This window comes from Salvelinus namaycush, chromosome 18, assembly GCF_016432855.1.
Source record: "Salvelinus namaycush isolate Seneca chromosome 18, SaNama_1.0, whole genome shotgun sequence".
Taxonomy (NCBI): Eukaryota; Metazoa; Chordata; class Actinopteri; order Salmoniformes; family Salmonidae; genus Salvelinus; species Salvelinus namaycush.
The window spans coordinates 29,449,671-29,477,099 of NC_052324.1; the positions used below are offsets into that span (position 1 = coordinate 29,449,671).

At 42.6% G+C, this 27,429-nt stretch overlaps 1 protein-coding gene across 1 annotated transcript in view; it reads right to left on the reverse strand.

Moving 5' to 3' along the window:
• Positions 1-26,878, reverse strand: part of LOC120063338 (single-stranded DNA-binding protein 2) — a 115,913-nt gene extending 89,035 nt beyond the window's left edge. Inside the window, exon 1 of the mRNA XM_039013663.1 lies at positions 26,737-26,878. Coding sequence (XP_038869591.1) covers positions 26,737-26,792 — 56 coding nt within the window. The 5' untranslated portion in view covers positions 26,793-26,878. The remainder of the gene's footprint in view (positions 1-26,736) is intronic.
• Between the last annotated feature and the right edge of the window lie 551 nt (positions 26,879-27,429).

Below are 27,429 nucleotides of genomic sequence, written 5' to 3' on the forward strand. Positions count from 1 at the left end.
TTCCATAGGCAGTTTGGAACTCGGTAGTGAGTGTTGCAACCGAGGACAGACAATTTTTACACGATACGGTCCCGTTCTGTAAGCTTGTGTGGCCTACCACTTCCGGGGCAGCTCTAGCAGGGCAGAAATTTGACGAACTGACTTGTTGGAAAGGTGGCACCCTATGACAGTGCCACATTGAAAGTCACTGAGCTCTTCAATAAGGCAATTCTACTGCCAATGGTTGACTATGGAGATTGCATGGCTGTGTGCTCGATTATATATACCTGTCAGCAACAGTATAAAATAGCTGAATCCACTCATTTGAAGGGCTGTCCACATACTTTTGTATATATAGTGTATTAAGGAAAACCTAAATATACAAGACTCGCACTACTCCTTTCGACAACGGCAGCAATTCCAAATTCCATGGGTACATCATGAGGTTAGAGAAAGATCTTTCAAATACAAAGACCCAACTGACTGGAATCATTTACCTATAGAAATCAGGGCATTAAAGTCACACAGTGAATTTAAGAAATACCTGTTTCAAATGTTAAGAACAAACTTTTTGTGTTTAACAATTAGAAACATCACCATGTGGAGATATTTTTAAATATATACTGTATGTATATATTATAGGTACTTAGTTGTATTAGTTGTAGCAGTAGTTGTAGCAGTAGTTTTTATTAGTTGTAGGCCTATTAGTAGTAAGACAACTTTTTGTTTAATCTAAGTATTTGTTTTAAATTATTATTATTAGACAGTAGTTGCCATATTATTCTTGTTTCTAAGTATTGTTTGTTTGTTTTTTCCATTTGTTTTTTTCATTTGGAAACTCAAGATGGTGCATCTCAAGAGATTTGATCCTGAAAAGATTTCAAATAAATACAGTTGACAACTTACAGTAACTGACAAAAGATTATCTATACAGTGGCAGCGTTAACACAATGTATACACTCTTTGAAAAAAAATGTGATATCTGGAAACTAAAAGGGTTCTTCGGCTGTCCCCAACGGAAAACCATTTGAATAAAAAAATGTGGCTCCAGGTAGTACCCTTTTGGTTCCAGGAAGAACCCTTTAGGAACCCTTTTTCTAAAGAGTGTACATAATCAACATGAGTTTCTGTATATTGTGTCAACATGCATCATACTCATCTCAACAATGTATGATTTCATACAAACGTGGACTACAGTACACAGAGGGCACTGGCAGGCATGCAATATAGTAACAAACTAGAATTCCCAGTCAAACCTAACCTTTTTTGGGGTTTCAAAATCTGTTCATCTGGTCCATCGTCATACGTATCAAGGTAAGTCAGGGGAATGAAGATAATATCCTGTAGAATAGCTCTGTGTTCTTTGGCGCACCTCAGAGCAGCCCTCCTGTTTACCTTTCATTAACTCCAGCTCCCACAATCCCCCCCTCCTAGTGCCATCCCATGCCAAAGATCACGCAGACATCATTCACAAAAACGAAGTCACTCAGGAGAGACGACAATGCTAAGGTGTTGAAGTGATCTTAAATAAGACATCTCAGTCTTAATTCTCCCCACACACACACAAAAACAACAACAACCTTGTCTTTCTCACTAGCACTGGCATTGCTGATAACTTCTTTATTGAGGGAAAATGTACTACTAAGACTGTGATGTGGTTGTCTCACCTAGCTGTCTGAAGATGAATGCACTAACAGTAAGTTGCTCTGGATAAGAGCGTCTGTTTAATGACTCAAACTTAATGTAAATGATGGGGATGATAAAGTGACAGATTTACACTTATCCTCTTCCAAGTTAGCCTGGAGCTGTTGCACTGCCTCCTACTACAAAACGGACACCGCTAAAGACGACTGACACACAATCAACCCCAAAGAACAAGCAATGGAAAAGCACGGTGGCTAGGAAAAACTCATTAGAAAGGCAGGAACCTAGGAAGAAACCATGATAGGAACTAGGCTCTTAGGGACGGCCAGTCCTATTCTGGCTGTGCCGGGTGAAGATAAGAGTACATGGCCATTAAGGCCAGATCATTCTTCAAGTCGTTCAAACGTTCATAGATGACCAGCAGGGTCAAATGATAACCACAGTGGTTATATAGAGAGTGCAGCAGTCCAAAACCTCAGAAGTAAATGTCAGAGGCTACATTGATCCATTGCGCATGGAGCACAGGGCCAACCCCCCAACTTATTATAAGTACGGTAACAACCTACAGCACCCTTAATCACAACTAGCTAACCCCTGTAACAATTTACCCCTGTAACAACTAGCTAACCCCTGTAACAATTTAACCCTGTAACAACTAGCTAACCCCTGTAACAATTTACCCCTGTTACAACTAGCTAACCCCTGTAACAACCTATCCCTACCCACAACTATCTAACCCCTGTAACATTTTACCCCTGTAACAACTAGCTAACCCCTGTAACAATTCACCACTGTAACAAATAGCTAACCCCTGTAACAATTTACCCCTGTTACAACTAGCTAACCCCTGTAACAACCTATCCCTACCCACAACTAGCTAACCCCTGTAACAATTTACCCCTGTAACAACTAGCTAACCCCTGTAACAATTTACCCCTGTAACAACTAGCTAACCACTGTAACAATTTCCACCTGTAACAACTAGCGAACCCCTGTAACCTTTCCCTACTCACAACTAGCTAACCCCTGTAACGACCTAAAAAAAATTACAACTAGCTAACCCCGTAACAACCTACCCCAACTCACAACTAGCTAACCCCGTAACCACCTATCCTTACTCCCAACTAGCTAACACCTGTAACAACCATCTAATCCCTGTAACAACCTAACCCTATTCACAACTAGCTAAACTATGTAACACCCTAACACAATTCACAACTAGCTAACGCCTGTAACAACCTACAACTATTCACAACTAGCTAACCCCTGTAACAACCTAAACCCTACTCACAACTAGCTAACCCCGTAACAACCTATCCCTACTCACAACTAGCTAACACCTGTAACAACCTATCCTTACTCACAACTAGCTAACACCTGTAACAACTATCTAATCCCTGTAACAACCTAACCCTATTCACAACTAACTAACCTATGTAACACCCTAACACAATTCACAACTAGCTAACACCTGTAACAACCCAACACTATTCAAAACTAGCTGACGCCTGTAACAACCCAACACTATTCACAACTAGCAAACCCCTGTAACAACCTACCCATATTCACAACTGGCTAACCCCATAACAACCTACCCCTACTCACAACTAGCTAACCCATGTAACAACCTACCACTATTTACAACTAGCTAACCTTGTAACAACCTATCCCTACTCACGACTAGATAACCCCTGTAACAACCTACAACTGTTCACAACTAGCTAACCCCTGTAACAACAATCAACTGTTCACAACTGGCTAACCCCTGTAACAACCTACCACTATTCACAACTAGCTAACCCCTGTAACAACCTACAACTGTTCACAACTAGCTAACCCCTGTAACAACCTACCACTATTCACAACTAGCTAACCCCTGTAACAAACTACCCCTTTTCACAACTAGCTAACCCCTGTAACAACCTACAACTGTTCACAACTAGCTAACCCCGTAACAACCTACCCCTACTCACAACTAGCTAACCCTGTAACAACCTATCCCTACTCACAACTAGCTAACCCCTGTAACAACCTTTCCTTACTCACAACTAGCTAACACCTTTAACAACCTATCCTTACTCACAACTAGCTAACACCTGTAACAACTATCTAACCCCTGTAACAACGTAACCCTATTCACAACTAACTAACCCCTGTAACAACCTAACACGATTCAGAACTAGCTAACCCCTGTAACAACCTACCACTATTCACAACTAGCTAACCCCTGTAACAACCTACCATTATTCACAACAAGCTAACCCCTGTAACAACCTACCACTATTCACAACTTGCTAACCCTTGTAACAGCCTACCCTGTAACAACCTGTCCTTACTCACAATTAGCTAACCCCGTAACAACTTACCCCTATTCACAATTAGCTAACCCCGTAACAACCTATCCTTACTCACAACTAGCTAACCCCTGTAACAACCTACCCCTATTCACACCTAGCTAACTCCGGTCTCCCCTGGTTTATTTATTTGCACCAAAGAAAACAAGTGATAGACAACAACACAGATAAAAAAATATATATAAAAAATGTAAAAATGGTGTACAGGTGTGGTTGGAAGTCCAAGGGCTTATATGAAAACCACAGCACAATTTTTTTTTATATACATAATTACAACAACAACAAAAAAGGTTTGTTAAAACAGATAACAAAATCTACTAATTATAAATACCCTTAATGCTACTAATCATTCCCATCTGTTAATTTCTAGCTGCCAAAGAGAAGTGGAATATTGGAAAGTGGTCAGAAATAAAGTACAGTGCATTCAGAAAGTATTCAGACCCCTTGACTTTTTCCACATTGTTACATTACAGCCTTATTCTAAAATAGATTCAATCGTGTAATGGGCGTCTAAGTCGTTCTCCTCCTCGGACGAGGAGGAGCAAGGATCGGACCAAAATGCAGCGGGTGATGAATACATGATGAATTTATTAGACAAGACGAAACACGAAGTACACTTGAATAAATTACAAAATAACAAAAACGACGTAGACCGACCTGAACATGAGAACTTACATAAAACGAAGAACGCACGAACAGGAACAGACTAGACAAACAAAACAGTCCCGTGTGGTACAAACACTGACACGGAAGACAATCACCCACAAACAAACAGTGAGAACAGCCTACCTTCATATGGTTCTCAATCAGAGGAAACGTCAAACACCTGCCCCTGATTGAGAACCATATAAGGCTAATTAACCATGAACCTAAACAAGAAACAAATAACATAGACTGCCCACCCCAACTCACGCCCTGACCATACTAAACAAATACAAAAACAACAGAAAACAGGTCAGGAACGTGACAAATAGTTTTTTTCCCTCATCAATCTACACACACAATACCCCATTACGACAAAGCAAAAATAGGTTTCTAGAAATGTTGGCAAATTTATACAAATAAAAATACAGGGTATATCACATTTAGATAAGAATTCAGACCCTTTACTTAGTACTTTGTTGAAGCACCTTTGGCAGTGAGTACAGCCTCGAGTCTTTCTGGGTATGAAGCTACAAGCTTCGCATACCTGTATTTGGGGAGTTTCTCCCATTCTTCTCTGCAGATCCTCTCAAGCTCTGTCAGGTTGGACGGGGAGCGTCGCTGCACAGCTATTTTCAGGTCTCTCCAGAAATGTTCGATCGGGTTCAAGTCCAGGCTCTGGCTGGGACCTCAAGGACATTCAGAGACTTGTCCCTGAAGCCCCTCCTGCATTGTCTTGGGTGTATGCTTTGGGTCGTTGTCCTGTTGGAAGATGAACCTTCACCCCAGTCTGAGGTTCTGAGCACTATGGAGCAGGTTTTCATCAAGGATCTCTCAGTACTTTGCTCCGTTCATATTTTCCTCGATCCTGACTAGTCTCCCAGTCCCTGCCGCTGAAAAACATCCCCACAGCATGATGCTGCCACCACCATGCTTCCAGGTTTCCTCGAGACGTGACGATTGGCATTCAGGCCAAAGAGTTTAATCTTGGTTCCATCAGACCAGAGTATCTTGTTTCTCATGGTCTGAGAGTCCTTTAGGTGCCTTTTGGCAAACTCCAAGCTGGCTGCCATGTGCTTTTTACTGAGGAGTGCTTCCGTCTGGCCACTCTACCATTAAAGCCTGATTGGTGGAGTGCTGCAGGTTCTCCCATCTCCACAGAGGAACTCTGGAGAGCTGTCAGTGTGACCATCGGGTTCTGGTTACCTCCCTGACCAAGGCCCTTCTCCCCGATTGCTCAGTTTGGCCGCGCGGCCAACTCTAGGATGAGTCTTGGTGGTTCCAATATTCTTCCATTTAAGAATGATGGAACCACTGTGTTCTTGGGGACCTTCAATGCTGCAGAAATGTTTTGGTACCCTTCCCCAGATCTATGCCTTGACACAATCCTGTCTCGGAGCTCTACAGACAATTCCTTCGACCTCATGGCTTGATTTTTGCTCTGACATGAACTGTCAACAATGGGACCTTATATAGACAGGTGTGTGCCTTTCCAAATCATGTCCAATCAATTGAATTTACCACAGGTGGACTCCAATCAAGTTGTAGAAATATCTCAAGGATGATCAATGGAAACAGGATGCACCTGAGCTCAATTTCAAGTCTCATAGCTAAGTGTCTGAATACTTATGTAAATAACGTATTTCTGTTTTTTATTTGTAATAAATTGGCAAAGATGGATAAAAATCTGTTCGCTTTGTCATTAAGGGGTATTTTGTGTAGATTGATGAGGAAAATGTTTTATTTAATCCATTTAAGAATAGGGCTGTAACGTAACAAAACGTCAAGGGGTCTGAATACGTTCAGAATGCACTGTATACAGTATAAAGTATACCTGTATTAGCCACATCATTCAAAGATGTTGTAAAAATATTATCAATAAAGGTGGCAGAAGAACTGGTCACTCTTGTGGGCGTATAGATGAGGGGATACAGATAGCTGGAGTATAAAGTATTCAAAAAGTCAGATGTCAGTGAGTGGTTCGCCACTTTTAAATAGGTTTATGTTGTAATCACCCAATAGAAAAACATATTTTATCTTCATTATTAATCAAATCCAAGGTTGATGCAAGAATATCATTGAAACTACCTATGTCAGAATCCGTGGCCGATAGATACATCCAATTACCACTTTTTTACCACCAAAAAATGAACAGGAGGGAATTTCGATAAAAAGAGATTAAATGTCAATGTTATCAGATGTAAGTGCGAGGTCCTCTCTTACAAAGAATTAAAAATGTTTATGATCAAAAACCGACACTCCTCCTCCAACTCTTGAGGTTCTACAGTGGTGAACAGCATTATAAGGAGACATGGTTCAGTCTCGCATTAAAAGACAAGATTGAAAAGCAGCATATACTACAGCTTGTGAGGCTCACTATAATGCATCTCTGCCCTAGAGTCCAACTCCAAGCATCATCATCATCTGTTCAGAATTAGCTGGTCCTGAAAGGAGAAGCCCTCCCTCCACAGTCAGAGGCTGACCCTTTAAACAGGAGTCTGTGATCAGGGTCAGGGCAACATGTCGGCTCAGTGGGGTGTGTCAATGTGATTGACTACCAAACCTCGCTCTCTCTCTCAGTAGCAGGAACATGAGCAGGAAACCACCCTCGTCTAGCTCCTCCGGAAAATAACAAATGAGTGGAGCTGCAATTAAGAACGGAAGAGGGAGGGAGGGGGTGGGGGAGGGTACAGCAAATCCCCTGTCCTTTCTTCTCATCGTGATAGACAGACAAAACAGAATGTTAAGGAGTTTGAAAATGAAAAGTAGTTTTAGTTCGTTGTCATTGGTTCAGACTGGCTCTGGCCTAACATAAGAGGCAACAATGTTCTCAGCTGGGACAACAGGAACAAACAGCTTATCACAGGGAGAGGAGAAATCCATTAACAGAAAAATTCTATGTACTCTAATTTTTAGTTCCATTTTAATTGGTTTGTTTAGTTTAGATTGAGTCACAGTTTACAGAGTTCCTTTAATTTCACAGTTCAAAGGACACCGCCTGATTTCCAGCAGAGTTTTCCTTGTTTAACTTTTCTTTAAGTGATAACAGTACATTTCAGTGCAATTCTACAGTGCAATTCTTCTTCTTTTGTTTGCAGATAGAACTTTGTAGTCATTCAAGTTAATTTATTTGCCTAGACATATAGGATGCTTCAGTCACTGGCTGCGTAATTGTGTACTATCTAAAGCACAGTATAGTCCTTGATCAGAATGATCTGAATGGACGGTGTGTTGACAGCACTGTAGGCTCTATGAGTCATAGTAAATGAAAAGTCAATGATAACTTGAGACATAAAGAATGGAATACATCACAGTCTGGCAATGAATGTCTAAAACACATGCTTACACAGCATGCACACACACACAAACACACTCACGAGCAGTGAGTGAGCCAGGTGTGTTCCCTGTTCTCTACCATCCCCTGCCTGACCCCAGCCGACGCCTCCTTGTCTTAGAATGTCAGACCTGGAATGTGGCTGCTAGAACATTTTCCTGCTAACTCCCAAGCTCCGATAGTTTTAGAGATATTGTTGAACTCACACAACGTAACATTTCACACTACCACCAAGAACAACAGATACAAAAAGCTGTTCAGGGCTATATGTTGTTGTTCTAATACCAGTTAGTTACGTTCTACTGAATAATTAGATCCTGGGAATTGAACCAGGTGAAGACAATGATGATAGCAATAATAATATTAGCTCTATAGATGCTTTTAGGAAATATAATGCCCATCTATGACCTTATTCCTGTACTATATATGATATTGAAAGTTGAGGCAGACAGTCGTCCCAAGCAAAACCCAGTGTTGCCCAACTCAACCTGAGATCTGTCTATGATGTCATCCCTCCCTCTCCTGCTTCTCTCTCTGATTGGGAAATAACATTAAGGGGATCCTATAAATGCCAAGCGCTCTGCTAGCCATTTAAGTCCTAGACAGAGAAATATACAGTCCTGTGTTCAGAGGGGAGAAAATGTCACATAGGACTTTATAAGGTTCAGTGGCAGTAATATGTATGTTGTAATGTAAGACGAGAGGGTAGGAAGGTACATTTATGAATGATTAAAAGGAAGAACTCTGTGGCCTCACACTAACACAGATGATGAAAATGAAATAGCAACAGAGAGGGAGGAAGGAAAGCGAGAGAGAGAGATGGAGAGATAGAGAGAGGGGGAAGAGAGAGAGAGAGAATAAGAGAGACCGAGTGAGAAGAGGGAGAGATGGAGAGGGGAGATAGAGAGGGAGGGAGAGAGAGCGAGAGAGAGAGCAAGCGAGACTGAGGCAATTCCTAAGCCTGGCCGTCACACATGCTTAACCTTGCGCTAGCGCCTGGGCGATGCTGCTTGCATATCAATGATGGAGGAAATATCAGAGGATACAGGCCTACAAACTCCACTGCTGTAGGAGAGAGAGAGAGAGAACAGGAGCTCAGTAACAACAGCAGCATAGAGTATAGGGTGATTCCACGCCAGCATGGCCGAAAATAAATTTGGTATCTCAGATTGTTCTCGCAATTCTCATATAAAAAATGTATTGGGAGGAAGGATTTTGAAGATGCTTTTTACATTTGTTTCAAGTATCGCAAACCATTTTTGAGAAATTCATAATAAAGGTGGCCATTTTAGGCCCTTTTTAGACCTGTACATGCCTCCTGTAAGATCCTATGATCTGTGAACCGTACATGATACAGACAACATCTGGGTGTCATTATACTCCTTATAGTGTTCTCTAAAATATGGAGTATGTCTAGATTCTGAAATACAATGTTTCACATTAATTAATTCAACATAAAAAATATTAATATCTCTAAAAGTACCCTTTTTGATTTATACTGAACAAAAATATAAATGCAACATGCAACAATTTCAAAGATTTTACGGAGTTACAGTTCATAAACTCAGCAAAAAAAGAAACGTCCTCTCACTGTCAACTGTGTTAATTTTCATCAAGCTTAACATGTGTAAATATTTGTATGAACATAACAAGATTCAACAACTGAGACATAAACTGAACAAGTTCCACAGACATTTGACTAACAGAAATTGAATAATGTGTCCCTGAACAAAGAGGGAGTCAAAATCAAAAGTAACAGTCAGTATCTGGTGTGGCCACCAGCTGCATTAAGTACTGCAGTGCATCTCCTCCTCATGGACTGCACCAGATTTGCCAGTTCTTGATGTGAGATGTTACCCCACTCTTCCACCAAGGCACCTGCAGGTTCCCAGACATTTCTGGGAGGAATGGCCCTGGTCTTAACCCTCCGATCCAACAGGTCCCAGACGTGCTCAATGGGATTGAGATCCGGGCTCTTCGCTGGCCATGGTAGAACACTGACATTCCTGTCTTGCAGGAAATCACGCACAGAACGAGCAGTATGGCTGGTGGCATTGTCATGCTGGAGGGTCATGTCAGGATGAGCCTGCAGGAAGGGTACCACATGAGGGAGTAGGATGTCTTCCCTGTAACGCACAGCATTGAGATTGCCTGCAATGACAACAAGCTCAGTCCGATGATGCTGTGACACACCGCCCCCAGACCATGACGGACCCTCCACCTCCAAATCGATCCCGCTCCAGAGTACAGGCCTCGGTGTAACGCTCATTCCTTTTGACGATAAACGCAATTCCGACCATCACCGCTGGTGAGACAAAACCACGACTCATCAGTGAAGAGCACTTTTTGCCAGTCCTGTCTGGTCCAGCGACGGTGGGTTTGTGCCCATAGGCAACGTTGTTGCCGGTGATGTCAGGTGAGGACCTGTCTTACAACAGGCCTACAAGCCCTCAGTCCAGCCTCTCTCAGCCTATTGTGGACAGTCTGAGCACTGATGGAGGGATTGTGCGTTCTTGGTGTAACTCGGGCAGTTGTTGTTGCCATCCTGTACCTGTCCCGCAGGTGTGATGTTCGGATGTACCGATCCTGTGCAGGTGTTGTTACACGTGGTCTGCCACTGCGAGGATAATCAGCTGTCCGTCCTGTCTCCTTGTAGCGCTGTCTTAAGCGTCTCACAGTATGGACATTGCAATTTATTGCTCTGGCCACATCTGCAGTCCTCATGCCTCCTTGCAGCATGCCTAAGGCATGTTCACGCAGATGAGCAGTGACCCTGGGCATATTTCTTTTGGTGTTTTTCAGAGTCAGTAGAAAGGCCTCTTTAGTGTCCTAAAATGTCATAACTGTGACCTTAATTGCCTACCGTCTGTAAGCTGTTAGTGTCTTAACGACCGTTCCACAGGTGCATGTTCATTAATTGTTTATGGTTCATTGAACAAGCATAAGAAACAGTGTTTTAACCCTTTACAATGAATATCTGAAGTTATTTGGATTTTTACAAATTATCTTTGAAAGATAGGGTCCTGAAAAAGGGACGTTTCTTTTTTTGCTGAGTTTATAAAGAAATCAGTCAATTGAAATTAATTAGGCCCTAATCTATGGATTTCACATGACTGGGCAGGGGTGCCTGGAAGAGCATAGGCCCACAAAATAGCTTTATTACAGACAGAAATACTTTTCAGCACCCCGTCCCCCCAACCCCGGTCCTGGGTTGGCGTGGTTACACATGGTCTGGATGTACTGCCAAATTATCGAAAACGACGTTGGCGGTAGCTTATGCTAGAGAAATTAACATTCAAATGGTGGACATTCCTGCAGTCAGCATGCCAATTGCACGCTCCCTCAAAACTTGAGACTTCTGTAGCATTGTGTTGTGTGACAAAACTCCACATTTTAAATTGGCCTTTTGTTGTTGCACCCTTGACAACCACTGTGATTATTATTATTTGACCCTGCTGGTCATCTATGGACATTTAAACATCTTGGCCATGTTCTGTTATAATCTCCACCCGGCAAAGCCAGAAGATGCCTGGCCACCCCTCATAGCCTGGTTCCTCTCTAGGTTTCTTCCTAGGTTCTGGCCTTTCTAGAGAGTTTTTCCTAGCCACCGTGTTTCTACACCTGCATTGCTTGCTGTTTGGGGTTTTAGGCTGGGTTTCTGTACAGCACTTTGTGACATCAGCTGATGTAAGAAGGGCTTTATAAATACATTTGATTGATTGATTGTCCCCAGCACAAAGTGCACCTGTGTAATGGTCATGCTGTTTAATCAGCTTCTCGATATGCCACACCTGTCAGGTGGGTGAATTATCTTGGCAAATGGAAAATGCATAGTAAGTAAAGTAAGTAAAAAGAAGTTAAAAAAATTGTGCACAAAATTTGAGAGAAATATGCTTTTTGTGCATATGGAAAATGTCAAAGATTTTTTTGACATTATAGGTCATTAACAAATCACAGCACTCCTGCATATTCAGCAAATCACCAGCAGAGGGAGTTCCGTTTGAATCCATTTTCCCATTCACTGTGTTGGTGGTGCTCATAACATTTATCATAACTTTAACAGTAGCAGAGAGCACACTCTGGAAATGTGATGTACTTGTTTAAAACAATATGTTAATAGTTTTAATGTTGAATAAATTAATGTGGAAAATTGTATTACAGAATGTAGCGGTACTCCATATTTTAGAGCAAACTATTAGGAGTATAATGGCACCAAGGTGCTGCCACGCTGGTATGAAAGATCTGGGAGACAGGCGCAGGAATGCGTAATAGAGTTTTTTATTTCTTACCCAAATTACGGCGTCCCGTGTAAAGGCACGGGGACGAAGACCAAACAAACACATAACAAAACACAGGGTAGAAACCCAAAACAAAAGAGTGAGGAGTACCTTGAATAAATAACACACGTGCACAATGATTAACACACGGGACGAGACCCATAATCATCTGCACAATCCACAATGGCACGAAAGCCCAAAACACACAGCACAGGTACTCACACGCACCAACGGACATTGTAACAATAATCGACAGCACCATGGTGAAACAAAGGGCACATATATACAAACACAATCAGTGGGAATAGGGGCCAGGTGTGCGCAATGAAAGTTCCAGAGGGATCTGTGACAGGTGTTGTCTGTATCATGTATGGTTCACGGATCATTGGGTCTTACATTGGGCATTACATCTCGCATGTATAGCCTAAAACAGCCTAAAATGGCAACTTTCACGATTTTCACCCCCAAAAAATAGCGTTACAAATGTAAAAAGCATATCAAACATCGCCAGAACAATATTTTCGGGCTATGCGGGCACACGCACATAATGCACACACAGCAACATTGAACATACTAAACAGACACTCGTACAACACCCAAAAATTTGACATGCTAAATAAGAAACACAATAGAAGAGACATGAAGATACAAGCTATCTAATTAAGAAGCATAAAAGCAAGATAAGCAAACAAGATAAAATACAACAGACAACTGTGGGTTTCCCTGACTGATCTCTTGTTGTATGTGTGTTTTCCGCTGCATTTACTTGTAGTCTGTTCTGGGGTTACAGGAAAAGCTGTGCAGGAGCGTCCATACCGTAGTTACTGGGCATTTAGTGTCACCGTGGGCAACACAAAACTTCCTGCCAAAACCAGAGAGGAGGAGAGAGTCGGAGAGAGGAGTTACCGGAAGCAGAGAGGAGGGGAGAGTCAGAGAGAGGAGTTACCGGAGGCAGAGAGGAGGAGAGAGAGACAGTCAGAGAGGAGGCAGAGAGGAGGAGAGATGAGCTACCGGGGGCAGAGAGGAGGAGAGAGTCAAAGAGAGGACTTACGGGAGGCAGAAAGGAGGAGAGAGAGTCAGAGTGTGTCTAATTAAAACAGGCGTGTTCTGGGATGCCCCCGGGGTCCTGAGGGATGTGCTGGGTGATAAACCCAGTCATCCGTTCTCCATCTTTTGAACGGAGAGAATAAAGACTTTCAGGATCCTATGCCTTCTTATCCTTTCTTCTCCCTCCTACTTTCATGCTATCTGATAGAGACAAAGGGCTTGTGTCACGTCCGGAGGACCACGAGATGTCCCGTGAGGATGCCTGATGTGATGTGGGGTCTTCTTTGCTGAGTGAAACATTGCCTCCCTGTTCTGTCTGTTGATCAAGGGCTGACTGACTCCCTGTTAGAGCTCAGTAAGACGCAGCTGCTTTGATAGTTGCTGTACATCTTTAGCAGGTAACACGATCGAAAGACAAGGAGGGCTCTCTACAGATAAAAGAGGACTTTGGGAGGCTATTCAGCAGACTACTAGTGTTTTCTGCCAAAGCCTTGTCATGTTGTCATCACTGATATTTGCAGAGGCTTTGTGGGCCATGTTAGATACAGGGTTTTTCTTTGACTTTGATTTTGTAATCCGAGATTGGCGCTAATCTGAGGGGCCGGTGGATTAAAACATTTAGACAATCATGGCTTTTATAGTCCCTCATATCTTTGTGTCTAAATTAGGCTTGGGCTGTATGCAAATTTTCATATCGTCATACAGTCCTTCTCTCGTCCCGGGATTTACGGTATTACTGGCATGGTACACAAGGGGTGCTAAAAACGTAAGAAAAACCCATTGGGCCTCTATCACGAGAATGCTAATAATATTTGCACAAAACATTAGTGAAATCACAGAGACGCTGTTAACTAAATGTTAATGAGCAAAAACGAACATAAACGAATTGCAAAGACAGGCAAATCCAGCTCATAAAGTTATACAAGCATCGCTAGTAGCTACCGAATGTAATTTTCGTGTGAGTGAGGACATTTCCAAGCGAAAGTGAATAATAGAAATTGTGCAAATGAACAAAGTTGTGATGCATGCTTTTCTGAAGAGCAGATGTGAGAATAACAGAGGAGAAAAAAATGCTAGTAGGAAGCACAGGGAAAAAATGGCAGCTGTACAGATAACTCACCCAGAGCTCTTTGACTTCTGGCAGAAAGCCGTTATAAGTTATCTGACGGCAAACATTTAGTAATGAATGCAACTGCATGACCTCATGTGTGCAGCACAACAGAGACTCTGATAGATATAGAACGCTATGTACTGTCTATGGACGCCTGCTGTCTCCCGTTGTGCTATTTACAAACAAACACCTGACTGGCTCAACTGTTCTGGGGAACGGTAAGCTTCATAATGTAAAATAGTGTAAAATAAAGCAACAGGTGAAATGAAGAACGCAATCTGCTTTATCTCCTAACATATTGCACAAGTTGACTGCAGATATGAACTTAAAAAGTAGCTACAAATATTCCCATTTATTGAAAAATGTCAAAGAAATAGTTTTGACGGTATTGAAAAACCATCGCTTGGCTTTTTCCAAATACCCCGGTATACGGTATACCGCCCAAGCCTAGTCTGAATGACAACAATATTGAGTAGGTGACAATTCTCTCTGTTGTCGTCAAGAGAGCAGATAAGCTATTAGCCCTACAATCATTACTGGAGTTGAACTGAACTGCCATTCATCAAGCCAGCCTGTCAGACAGATGGGGTTAGAAGTAGAGTGGTTGAACCATATGGGAAAGTGGTGTAGCCTATGCAAACAGAAACTAAGACAGGCTTACTGGATGGACAGTTTATCAACAATATATTCTCAACTGACCTATCAGAGGAGAGTTTAACTGGTGCTAAAGCCCTGTGTCTGTAGGGTCTTTCACCGATGTTTTTACATGAGTTCTGTCTGAACCTTGGCCAGCAGAATCAGGTGTGGTCACTTCCCAGCGTAAGCGATCTATGAGTGGGAGATGTGTGTTAAGTGCTGGGGTCAGATGAGCAGCCATTAGAAAGCATTAGACCATGAGGTCCTCCAGGATACCAGCTACCCACACCTGACCCTCATCTGACCTCAAGCACACAGAGAATCTTTCTTCTCTCTATGCTTTTATTTCTTCTCGCTTTTCTTTCTCATGATCATTCACGCACTCATCTCTCTTTCCTTATTTTTCTTCCGTGCAAACTCACTCACCTGTCACTAGCCTAATGGTTAAGAGTGTTGGGCCAGTAACCAAAGGTTCGCTGGTTTGAATCCCTGAGTCAACTAGGTGAAAATGTGCCATTGAGCAAGGCACTTACCCTCCTGTAAGTCGCTCTGGATAAGAGCGTCTGCTGAATGACTAAAATGTAGACAATTCTTACACATACTCTCCAACTTAGACTAAGCACTCAGCATCTTTCAACTGATTTCAGTGTAAAACATGGATAGGTAGACTGATGTTTCAAGCACCTGCATCTGGTGATGTTTCAGTGCAGTTCTGTCCTGTGACTTATTGTCAGAGACAGGAGAGTGGCAGCCAGCAGGAGACTACGTAGCTAAATCAGTATCTGACGTGCAGTATGGCCTACAGTAAGGATCCTCCAGGTACACTGAGCAGCTCCTGTGGCATATTGTGATGTTTCAGTGCAGTCTGTGGCAGCCAGAACTGGCTCTGTAAGAGAGGATAAACACTCCCAGCATGCACTGCTTCGCCTCAGTCAGGAGCGATGCTGTGTCGGCTGCTTCCTGCCAGGAGCAGGAGGTGTCTCACGTGCCTGTGTCTAAGCCAGGAGATGGAAAGAAACTGTGTGTGTGTGTGTGTGTGAGAAAAACAATGCGACAAGGCGAGGATCCAGAGACAGTGAGTAGCCTACGTATTTACATAGCTGCGGGAAGTAGGGGTGCTGAGGGTGCTGCAGTACCCCCTGAAAAATCGTAATTAAAATAAAGTTTTAATAAACAAAAGTAGTCCTGTATTAGCAGACCGTTATAGAGCTATAGCACATGCAAGAACAATTTTCCCGTAGCTATGCTTATTTTTTTAAATTTGTTTGCACGCTAGTCTGCAGAGGTTTGAGTGACTGCAAACTTCAGTCACTCAGTCAAGCACAAAAGAAGCTAACCAAGCAACATTAAGACAGCCAGCAAGCATGGATACAGCTTTAACAAAAGCTACATTTCAATCACAATTCTACATCATACAAGTGCCATGACACTGATCAACAGCAGCTGAATTCAACCAAGGAAAACTCTTCCCTAAGCAAATTATACTAAGGGAAGGTAACAGTGTACCGAGGGAGGAGTGTTTCAATTGCATTCTTTTGTTTTCAAAGGAAGAATACTTGGTTTATAACCTTTGGTCTCAGTCATAGACACCGGACAGGAGCAAACATATTCAAACTGAAACCTGTCGAACGCTGACACCTGAACTAAAGACCTCGGTTTAAAAGCTGACAGTGTTTTATTATACTTGTACTTTATTTTGAATCCTGCGGCTCTGTTGGGCTAAATTGCTGTGAGCGCTGATATCTGTCCCGGAATCCTGCCAGATAAGCCGGGAGAGACGCGAAAGCCCGGCGGTAGCTTGCTCGGCGGTCTCAAATGGAGGTCGCTATTGAACGTTTCCAATGTTGCAGGAACTGCGTATACTTTGCTTTGTTCCGGGACATTGTGGACCGCGTTGACTTTCAATGTAGCAACTGCTTGCTTGCGGAGGACTACAGGAGCGAAGTAGCTACTCTTAGCAAGCAAGTAGCAAACCTACATAAGCTACTGGGGAACCCACACCCACCTACTTTTTCATTTTCTTCCACCCCAGTAGCCGGACGCCGCTCTGGTCTAGTGGAAGTTTCGCCGCCGTGTCGGCTCTCCACAGCCGACTGGCCGGTGCTAGGCAGGGTTCCATCCCCGAAAGGGCCTCCCCCTTCCCTGGAGAACGGAGCTGATCTCGACCCAACCAACCTGCCATGGAGGTACGTCACTCACTATGGAAAGCGAAGAAGTCGTCCTCTGGCAACGGGGGTCTCCATGGAGATGTTGAGCCCGGAACTGACACAGACCAGAAACAGCTTTTCCTCCCTGGATCCAGAGGTTCCGGTGCCTTCGTCCATGGTGGCTTCCCAATCAAGATCGGATCCGGAGGTACCTGCATCTTCATCCTCGGCTTCTTCCTTAGGTTCAGATCCTCGGAGCTCCCAGTCTCACCAGACCGTGAGGCTGCCTGAGAGACCGGCCCATTCAACATCACCACCTGTCATCATAGGCAGCTCTATGGTGAGAAACATCTCGGTCCCCAAGGCAAAAGCCCTGTGCTACCCAGGAGCACGAGTACAAGACATAATAAGGCTGCTTCTGACTGTTCTACCACAGATGCCGGGAGATGACACTGTCGTAGTCCATGTGGGGTCAAACGACATCAGGAGGGCTAGCTCGGAACATTTGAAAATGGATTTGAAAGAACTGACTTTAGCATTAAAAGACTCCAAAAAACAGCCAATAATTTCAGATCCAGTACCATCGTTGGGCCGCGGGTGTGAAAGATTCAGCAGACTGCTGGTTGTTGATAACTTTGACACCTTCTGGAAACAGAAGATACTCTACAGGAATGACGGAGTCCATCCAAATCATCTTGGCTCCTGGACTCTGACTCTGTCCACGCATTTCAAGGCTGTGTTGAAACAATGACTGGTAAATGATCCAGGACCAGCTCAGTTAATCCGTACTATTGTGACAATGAGTCGTCATAATGCTGCATCAAATGTACATGATCTTAGGGGCATTGACAAACACAATGTAAGTAATTTAATTTATGTACCCCTAATTGCACCGATTATATCTGTTTATCCTCCAGCTATTGTAAGCAGTAATCATGAGCCTATAAACCAGAGTTACACTGTTAGCACTGAGGCGGTGTGCAATAGTAGGAAGACCACTTTATACAGCTCACCCTGCACTATCAGCTCCAATGTAAATAACATGAGTAAGTCTACCTCTGATAAGCTTCCCAGTAAAGCATTAAAAACAATCAAGCAACCCAGAAAAGTGCTAAAAATAGCCCATATTAACATTTGTAGCCTAAGAAACAAGGTCCATGAAGTCAATAGCTTACTTGTAACAGATGACATTCATATTCTGACTATCTCTGAAACTCACTTAGATAATACCTTTGATGATACAGTGGTAGCAATACATGGTTATAACATCTACCGAAAAGACAGAAATACCAACGGAGGCGGTGTTGCGGTCTATATTCAGAACCACATTCCTGTAAAGCTTAGAGACGATCTAATGTTAAATACTGTTGAAGTAATATGGCTACAGGTTCATCTGCCTCACCTAAAGCCCATTCTTGTGGGAAGCAGCTATAGACCACCAAGTGCTAACAGTCAGTATCTGGATAATATGTGTGAAATGCTTGATAATGTATGTGATATCTGCTTTAAAGCCGTATCCAAATCCATAGGATGTAGTGATCACAATATAATAGCCATATCTAGGAAAACCAAAGTTCCAAAGGCTGGGCCTAATATAGCGTATAAGAGGTCATACAATAAGTTTTGTAGTGATTCATATGTTGATGATGTAAAGAATATTTGCTGGTCTGTGGTGTGTAATGAGGAGCAACCAGACGCTGCACTTTATGCATTTATGAAACTATTTATTCCAGTTACTAATAAGCAAACACCCTTTAAGAAAATGACTGTAAAAACTGTTAAATCCCCTTGGATTGATGAGGAATTGAAAAATGGTATGGTTGAGAGGGATGAGGTAAAAGGTATGGCAATTAAGTCTGGCAGCCCAACTGATTGGCAAACGTACTGCAAATTAAGAAATAATGTGACTAAACTAAAGAAAAAGAAACTACACAAAGTAGTGTAGTCCTGTGTGGTCCCGTGTGGCTCAGTTGGTAGAGCATGGCGCTTGCAACGCCAGGGTTGTGGGTTCAATTCCCACGGGGGGACCAGGGTTCAATTCCCACGGGGGGACCAGGATGAATATGTATGAACTTTCCAATTTGTAAGTCGCTCTGGATAAGAGCGTCTGCTAAATGACTAAAATGTTCAAATGAAACAAAGATAAATTATATAAAGAATGATAGTAAAAAAGCTTTGGGGCACCTTAAATGAAATTTTGGGAAAAAAAGCCAACTCGGCTCAGTCATCACAAAGCCCACTGATATTGACAACTACTTGAATTACTTTTTCATTGGCAAGATAAGCAAACTTAGGGATGACATGCCAGCAACAAACGCTGACACTACACAACCAAGTATATTGGACCAAATTATGAAAGACAAGAATTGTACATTTGAATTCCATAAAGTTAGTGTGGAAGAGGTGAAAAAAGTATTGTTGTCTATCAACAATGACAAGCCACCGGGGTCTGATAATCTAGATGGAAAATTACTGAGGATAATAGCAGACGATATCGCCACTCCTATTTGCCAAATCTTCAATTTAAGCCTACTAGAGAACGTGTGCCCTCAGGCCTGGAGGGAGCTAAAGTCATTCCGCTACCCAAGAATAGTAAAGCCCCCTTACAGGCTCAAATAGCCGACCAATCAGCCTGTTACCAACCCATAGTAAACTTCTGGGAAAAAATGTGTTTGACCAGATACAATGCTATTTTACAGTAAACAAATTGACAACAGAATTTCAGCATGCTTATAGGGAAGGACACTCAACAAGCACAGCACTTACACAAATGACTGATGATTGTCTGAGAGAAATTGATGATAAATTGATTGGGGGGGCTGTCTTGTTAGACTTCAGTGCAGCTTTTGACATTATTGATCATAGTCTGCTGCTGAAAAAACGTATGTGTTATGGCTTTACACCCCCTGCTATAATGTGGATAAAGAGTTACTTGTCTAACAGAACACAGAGGGTGTTCTTTAATGGAAGTCTATCAAATATAATCCAGTTAGAATCAGGAATTCCCCAGGGTAGCTGCTTAGGCCCCTTGTTTTTTTCAATTTTTACAAATGACATGCCACTGACTTTGAGTAAAGCCAGAGTTTCTATGTATGTGGATGACTCAACACTATACACATCAGCTACTACAGAGACTGAAATGACTGCAACATTCAACAAAGAGCTGCAGTTAGTTTCAGAGTGGGTGGCAAGGAATAAGTTAGCCCTAAATATTTTTTTAACTAAAAGCATTGTATTTGGAACAAAACACTCACTAAACCCTAAACTTCAACTAAATCTTGTAATAAATAATGTGGAAATTGAGCAAGTTGAGATTATGAACTGCTTGGAGTAACACTAGATTGTAAACTGTCATGGTCAAAACATATTGATGCAGTTGTAGCTAAGATGGGGAGAAGTCTGTCTATAATAAAGTGATGCTGTGCCATCTTAACAACACTATCAACAAGCAGGTCCTACGGGGCCTAGTTTTGTCGCACCATGACTACTGTTCAGTTGTGTGGTCAGGAGCCACAAAAAAGGACTTAGGAAAATTGCAATTGGCTCAGAACAGGGAAGCACGGCTGGCCCTTGGATGTACACAGAGAGCTAATATGAATAATATGCATGTCATTCTCTCCTGGCTCAAAGTGGAGGAGAGGTTGACTTCATCACTACTTTTATTTATGAGAGGTATTGACATGTTGAATGCACCAAGTTGTTTGCTAAACTACTGGCACACAGCTTGGACACCCATGCATGCATACCCCACAAGACATTCCACAAGAGGTCTCTTCACAGTCCCCGAGTCCAGAACAGACTATGGGAGGCACACATTACTACATAGAGCCATGACTACATGGAAGTCTATTCCACATCAAGTAACTGACACAAGCAGTAAAAGTAGATTTAAAAAACAGACCTTATGGCACAGCGGGGACTGTGAAGCAACACAAACATTGGCACAGACACATGCATACACACATGATAACATACGCACTATACTTACACATGGATTTAGTACTGTAGATATGTGGTAGTGGTGGAGTAGGGGCCTGAGGGCACACATTGTGTTGTGAAATCTGTGAATGTATTGTAATGTTTTAAAATTGTATAAACTGCCTTAATTTTATTGGACCCCAGGAAGAGTAGCTGCTGCTTTGGCAGCAGCTAATGGGGATCCATAATAAATACAAATACAAATACAAACCTTTTCATACTGAACTGATGTGAACATTTCAAGACATGTTGAAACTTTCTGAAACAGGCACTAAGAAGTGCACTTGACCCTGGTTTGTCCTCTCAGAACAGTTTTTGTACAGTTCAGTGGTGCTGTGCTGTCACTTGTCATTACGTCAGGCATAGAGAGAGGGGGGGGGAGAGAGAGAGGGGGAGAGAGACAGAGAGAGAGAGGGGGAGAGGGGAGAGAGACAGCAAGAAAGAAAGAGAGAGAAAGAGAGAGAGAAGGGTGGAGAAAACCAGACCTTACTCCCACTTCATCTAGCATGACCCCAGTAGTGAGAACACAACATTCATCAACAGTTCACAGCACAGAGACACGTAGGTGTATTAGACACACACCTTCACAGTGATACACATGCTACATCTGCTAGACACCAGGGCCCTGTCTCTGTAGGGAGTCATTTGTAGGTCAATACTACAACACTGTAAACCAGAAGTGTCAAACATATGGCCCACAGGCCAAAGGGGGTCCAATCTGGCCCACGGGTGGTTTGAGTAAAAAATAGTCATTAAAACTAGTTTTTCAACCACTCCACAAATGTCTTGTTAACAAACTATAGTTCTGTCAAGTCGGTTAGGACATCTACTTTGTGCATGACACAAGTCATTTTTCCAACAATTGTTTACAGACAGATTATTTCACTGTATCACAATTCCAGTGGGTCAGAAGTTTACATACACTAAGTTGACTGTGCCTTTAAACAGCTTGGAAAATTCCAGAAAACTATGTCATGGCTTTATAAGCTACTGATAGGCTAATTTACATCATTTGAGTCAATTGGAGGTGTACCTGTGGATGTATTTCAAGGCCTACCTTCAAACTCAGTGCCTCTTTGCTTGACATCATGGGAAAATCAAAAGAAATCAGCCAAGACCTCAGAAAACAAATTGTAGACCTCCACAAGTCTGGTTCGTCATTGGGAGCAATTTCCAAATAGTTGAAGGTACCACGTTCATCTGTACAAACAATAAAACGCAAGTATAAACACCATGGGACCACGCAGCCGTCATACCGCTCAGGAAGGAGACGCGTTCTGACTCCTAGAGATGAACGTACTTTGGTGCGAAAAGTGCAAATCAATCCCAGAACAACCGCAAAGGACCTTGTGAACATGCTGGAAGAAACTGGTACAAAGTATCTATATCCACAGTAAAACAAGTCCTATATCGACATAACCTGAAAGGCCGCTCAGCAAGGAAGATGCCACTGCTCCAAAACCGCCATAAAAAAGCCAGACTACGATTTGCAACTGCACATGGGGACAAAGATCGTACTTTTTGGAGAAATGTCCTCTGGTCTGATGAAACAAAAATAGAACTGTTTGGCCATAATGACCATTGTTATGTTTGGAGGAAAAAGGGGAGGCTTGCAAGCCGAAGAACATCATCCCAACCGTGAAGCATGGGGGTGGCAGCATCATGTTGTGGGGGTGCATGGCTGCAGGAGGGACTGGTGCGCTTCACAAAATAGATGGCATCATGAGGCAGGAAAATTATGTGGATATATTGAGGCAATATCTCAAGACATCAGTCAGAAAGTTAAAGCTTGGTCGCAAATGGGTCTTCCAAATGGACAATGACCCCAAGCATACTTCCAAAATGGCTAAAGGACTACAAAGTCAAGGTATTGGAGTGGCCATCACAAAGCCCTGACCTCAATCCTATAGAAAATGTATGGGCAGAACTGAAAAAGTGTGTGCGAGCAAGGAGGCCTACAAACCTGACTCAGTTACACCAGCTCTGTCAGGAGGAATGGGCTAAAATTCACCAACTTATTGTGGGAAGCATGTAGAAGGCTACCCGAAACATTTGACCCAAGTTAAGCAATTTAAAGGCAATGCTACCAAATACTAATTAAGTGTATGTAAACTTCTGACCCACTGGGAATATGATGAAAGAAATAAAAGCAGAAATAAATAATTATCTCTACTATTATTCTCTTCTATTATTCTACTATTATTCTCTACTATTATTCTTTACTTGGATTAAATGTCAGGAATTATGAAAAACTGAGTTTAAATGTATTTGGCTAAGGTGTATGTAAACTTCTGACTTGTAAACAACTGTATATACAGTATTAATGGATTTTTTTTTTCCTATATTCATACAGTTTCTTGACTGTCCAGCTCTCTAATAATTACTAGACAGGAAGCATCAAAAATTCTAAATAAGATGGCTAGAGGACTAGGAAATATAACACATTTTCAGTGCGGCCCTCCGGACATCATTGAAGACCGAATGCGGCCCCCGGGGGAAAATGAGTTCAACACCCCTGCTGTAAACTAATGAGCCAGTAAATTCCCCCAGTCCCTCGCTCTCTCTCTCCCTCACTCTCGTTGCATCTGTTGCTCTCTATTTCTCTCTCCCTCTGATTCCTGCTGTGTAGCAAAAATGAGAAACAACTGAAGAGAAGACGGTACTGACTGAACTGTGTGTCAGATACAGCGACACCCCACTGATCAGTAGAACTGTGTGCTACAAAACATGCAATTCCCTCTCTTCTGTCCTTTCTTCTTCTCATCCTCTCTTATCCTCTTTATTTTCCTCTTTTACAGTTCATCTCTTCCTCTCCCTTGTCCTATATCTCTCGTTCACATGAGACTTTCTTTCCATGTTAAGTTCTGCATTTACCAAAGTGTTCTTAGTTCGAACAGGTAAACAAACCATTTCTAAGATGTAAGAAATCTGTATGCATTTTTCACAAGAACACGTATTTCACACTTTTATTTAACACATGTATGTGTGTGTACAGTAGTTTAATGAGGTCCCAGGAGAGCTAGGCTGTACTGTACCATAGGTAAACCATGGACAATCATATATCTAGTACTATTCAGACTAGCTTACCAACACACACACACAATTTATCAACAACTTTGTCTTGTCCAGGCCTATCTAGAGGAAGCCCTATGAGGAATCTCACTCTCTCCTGTCTCTCTCTCCTGTCCCTGTCTCTCTCTCTTTTCTCTCTCTCTCTCTCTCTCTCTCTCTCTCTCTCTCTCTCTCTCTCTCTCTCTCTCTCTCTCTCTCTCTCTCTCTCTCTCTCTCTCTCTCTCTCTCTCTCTCTCTCTCTCTCTCTCTCTCTCTCTCTCTCTCTCTCTCTCTCTCTCTCTCTCTCTCTCTCTCTCTCTCTCTCTCTCTCTCTCTCTCTCTCTCTCTCTCTCTCTCTCTCTCTCTCTCTCTCTCTCTCTGTGACAGATAAGGCAGAGATAGAGCTATGGGGTACAGTGCCATCCATCCCTTTGTGTTGTTGCTGACCGCTCTCAGGATTCCTCAAACCTGGGACTCTGCGGATATGTCTGGACATCCTACTGCAGACAGAAATTAATGAATGGTATTGAAGTGAGAAATAGTCTACTGCTATGAACTGAACCCTTGGTGGGTTAATCTTATCAGACGAAACAGACTCTTTTCATCCGGGACCAACATAACCGATGGTTACTTTCCCTGAGAACCTGTCCACACCTGTAACACGTCGGTGACTTCCAAAGCAGGTGTGAACATTCTGAGCACTGTAGGCTAACTATTACTGTTCTATAGACTAGCCTCCGAAATATATTTAATTTACCCACATTTTTGGCAATCATGTATTAGCACAAAATTAAACCATTAACATAATTTAATGAAATAATGTGTAGAATAGGCTACATGTGCATCTCTCTCACACACATCTTCCTTACACATACACACACGCAGGCACACAAGCCCAGATGTTGGCGATTAGCGGTTTCAAGCTTTCAGTTACTGTCGTTGCAGGCTTAAGCCGTCAAACTAAGAAAGTCTTCAAACATATCTAAGACAATTCAGAAGGAAAAAAAGTGTGGAAAAGTGTGGGGTCAGTTGCAAACACAGGCACATATTGCCTTTACACAGGCAGCTCAATTATTTTTTCCACTAATTGGTCTTTTGACCAATCACATCATATATTTTCAGAGCTGATCTGATTGGTGAAAAGACCAATTAGTGAAAAAAAGTTCAGAATTGGGCTGCCTGTGTAAACGCAGCCTTATATACAGGTGTAAGATCTTAATTTGATCACGCTCTTGCATGAGAACATTCCTGCAATTATAGTGTATTTGAGGTTTAAAAATGCTTCTGAATTTTGTCACTTACGAAAAATGTAACAACCCCTACAAAAATTCCCATTAAGTATAATCAACATAATTAAAATGTCCTGTTAATGCAGGATTATTTTCCAACTAAAGCAAACTGGCTCAAATTAAACTACATTTCCAACATGACGTTTATGAACACTTAGAAGAAAGCCTAGAAGAGGCCTACATGAATGCGTTGGTATAAGAGTGTGTCTGGTGTTTTCGTGAAGCAGAATATTACATAACTTATGCGACAACAACAATGTAGACCTAACCAAATTCTCCTGTCTGTCTCGCAGGAAATGTTTTTGTCTTTAGACACGACTTTGTGATCACTCAACAGAGACATTCCTCAGAAATTATTCGGAGGCTACTGTAGGTCTTAGCATAACAAGATTTTTGACAGAAATTGCATATTTTTTTGCCTATGTGACAGTAGACAAGCCACCGGGCACCGGTGACAACGAGAGAACTATTTGCTCAACTAAAGAACACATCGGTTTCAACGTGCATGCATTATAACCCAGTAGCATATTAGTGATATGTTTTCCTAAAATGTACAAAAGCTTATTGTTTAAGCAACTTGACCAGTGGGGTGCACTATGCAAGTAAAAGGTTTGGTAATGGTAATGATAGCCTAATAATAATGATTACAGATACCGGCTGCACATTATGCTGGCTATTGGACAGACTTCTGTGTCCAGTGTGTCGGCTACTGCGTGTTGCGAGGTAGCATGCAATGGGTTGATGGAACTAACGATAGTATTGCCTGCTTGTCAACCTAATGCAAAGAGAACTTCCACTGACAACAATATGCACGACGTGGGCATGAAAGCGTGCGTAAAGCTCCACTGAACATGAAAACCCGTAGGCTATTATTTACAACTCCTACCTCTACAGCCAGTAGCCTATAATGTTTTTGCATAGCCAAGGCTAAACTGACAAACTGTAGAACGATAAGCATTGGTGTCAAAAGATGTGCCTCTAAGAACCACGGCCATGTACGTCTGCAAGCATCATGCATACATTCTATTTCACCATGTTCTATTGTAATCAATTTATCAAGCAATGTATATGGTCAACTTTTAAAGCCTGCCAATACGCCTAGCAAAGCACCATCCATGACTCTTCTGAGTCTTACAATGTCTCTCTTCTACGATAGCAGCTCCTTGTGTGACTGCCCCGGACGCTCATGAACTTTCCCCATTGCCGCGGTCCCCCCCTTCTCCCCCTCCCACATGAATAAAACTTACTTTTCTCTGGCTTGGCTGTCGGACGGCACGTTGTTACTCTTGCCTTTGGCGTACATGCTTGCAGAGAGCTCCGATTGTCACGCACCTGTCAACCCATCACAACCTCCCTGGGTACAGCCCCGTCACCATGGTGACACAAGCAGCGTCGCTTACCATTGGCTGTCCCGGTATTTGAGCACGCCCATTTTCTGTGGTAACCCGCCATTGACTGACAGTTGGCTAGCCACGCCCTTCCAAATACCCCCATCTCTCTCTCTCTTTGCTTCTCTCTCCTTCCGCCTGCCTTGGCCGTGTGTGTGTTGGAAAGGTGCTGCCTGGCTCTCCCTGGCGCACACACATGAACATTTACACACTAGAAGCACAAACTCACGCACCCTTACAGACAGACACACACACACACACACACACACACACACACACACACACACACACACACACACACACACACACACACACACACACACACACACACACACACACACACACACACACACAGAGAGAGAGAAGAACTCAAGCATGCACACTCACACACACTCTCTCTCTCTGCTCTCTCTCTCTCTTTCTCATACACACTCTACACACACACACACACACACACACACACACACACACACACACACACACACACACACACACACATCCGCACTCCCTCCCTCCATTCTCCTCCCTCAGTGCAAGGGGGGATTTGAAACC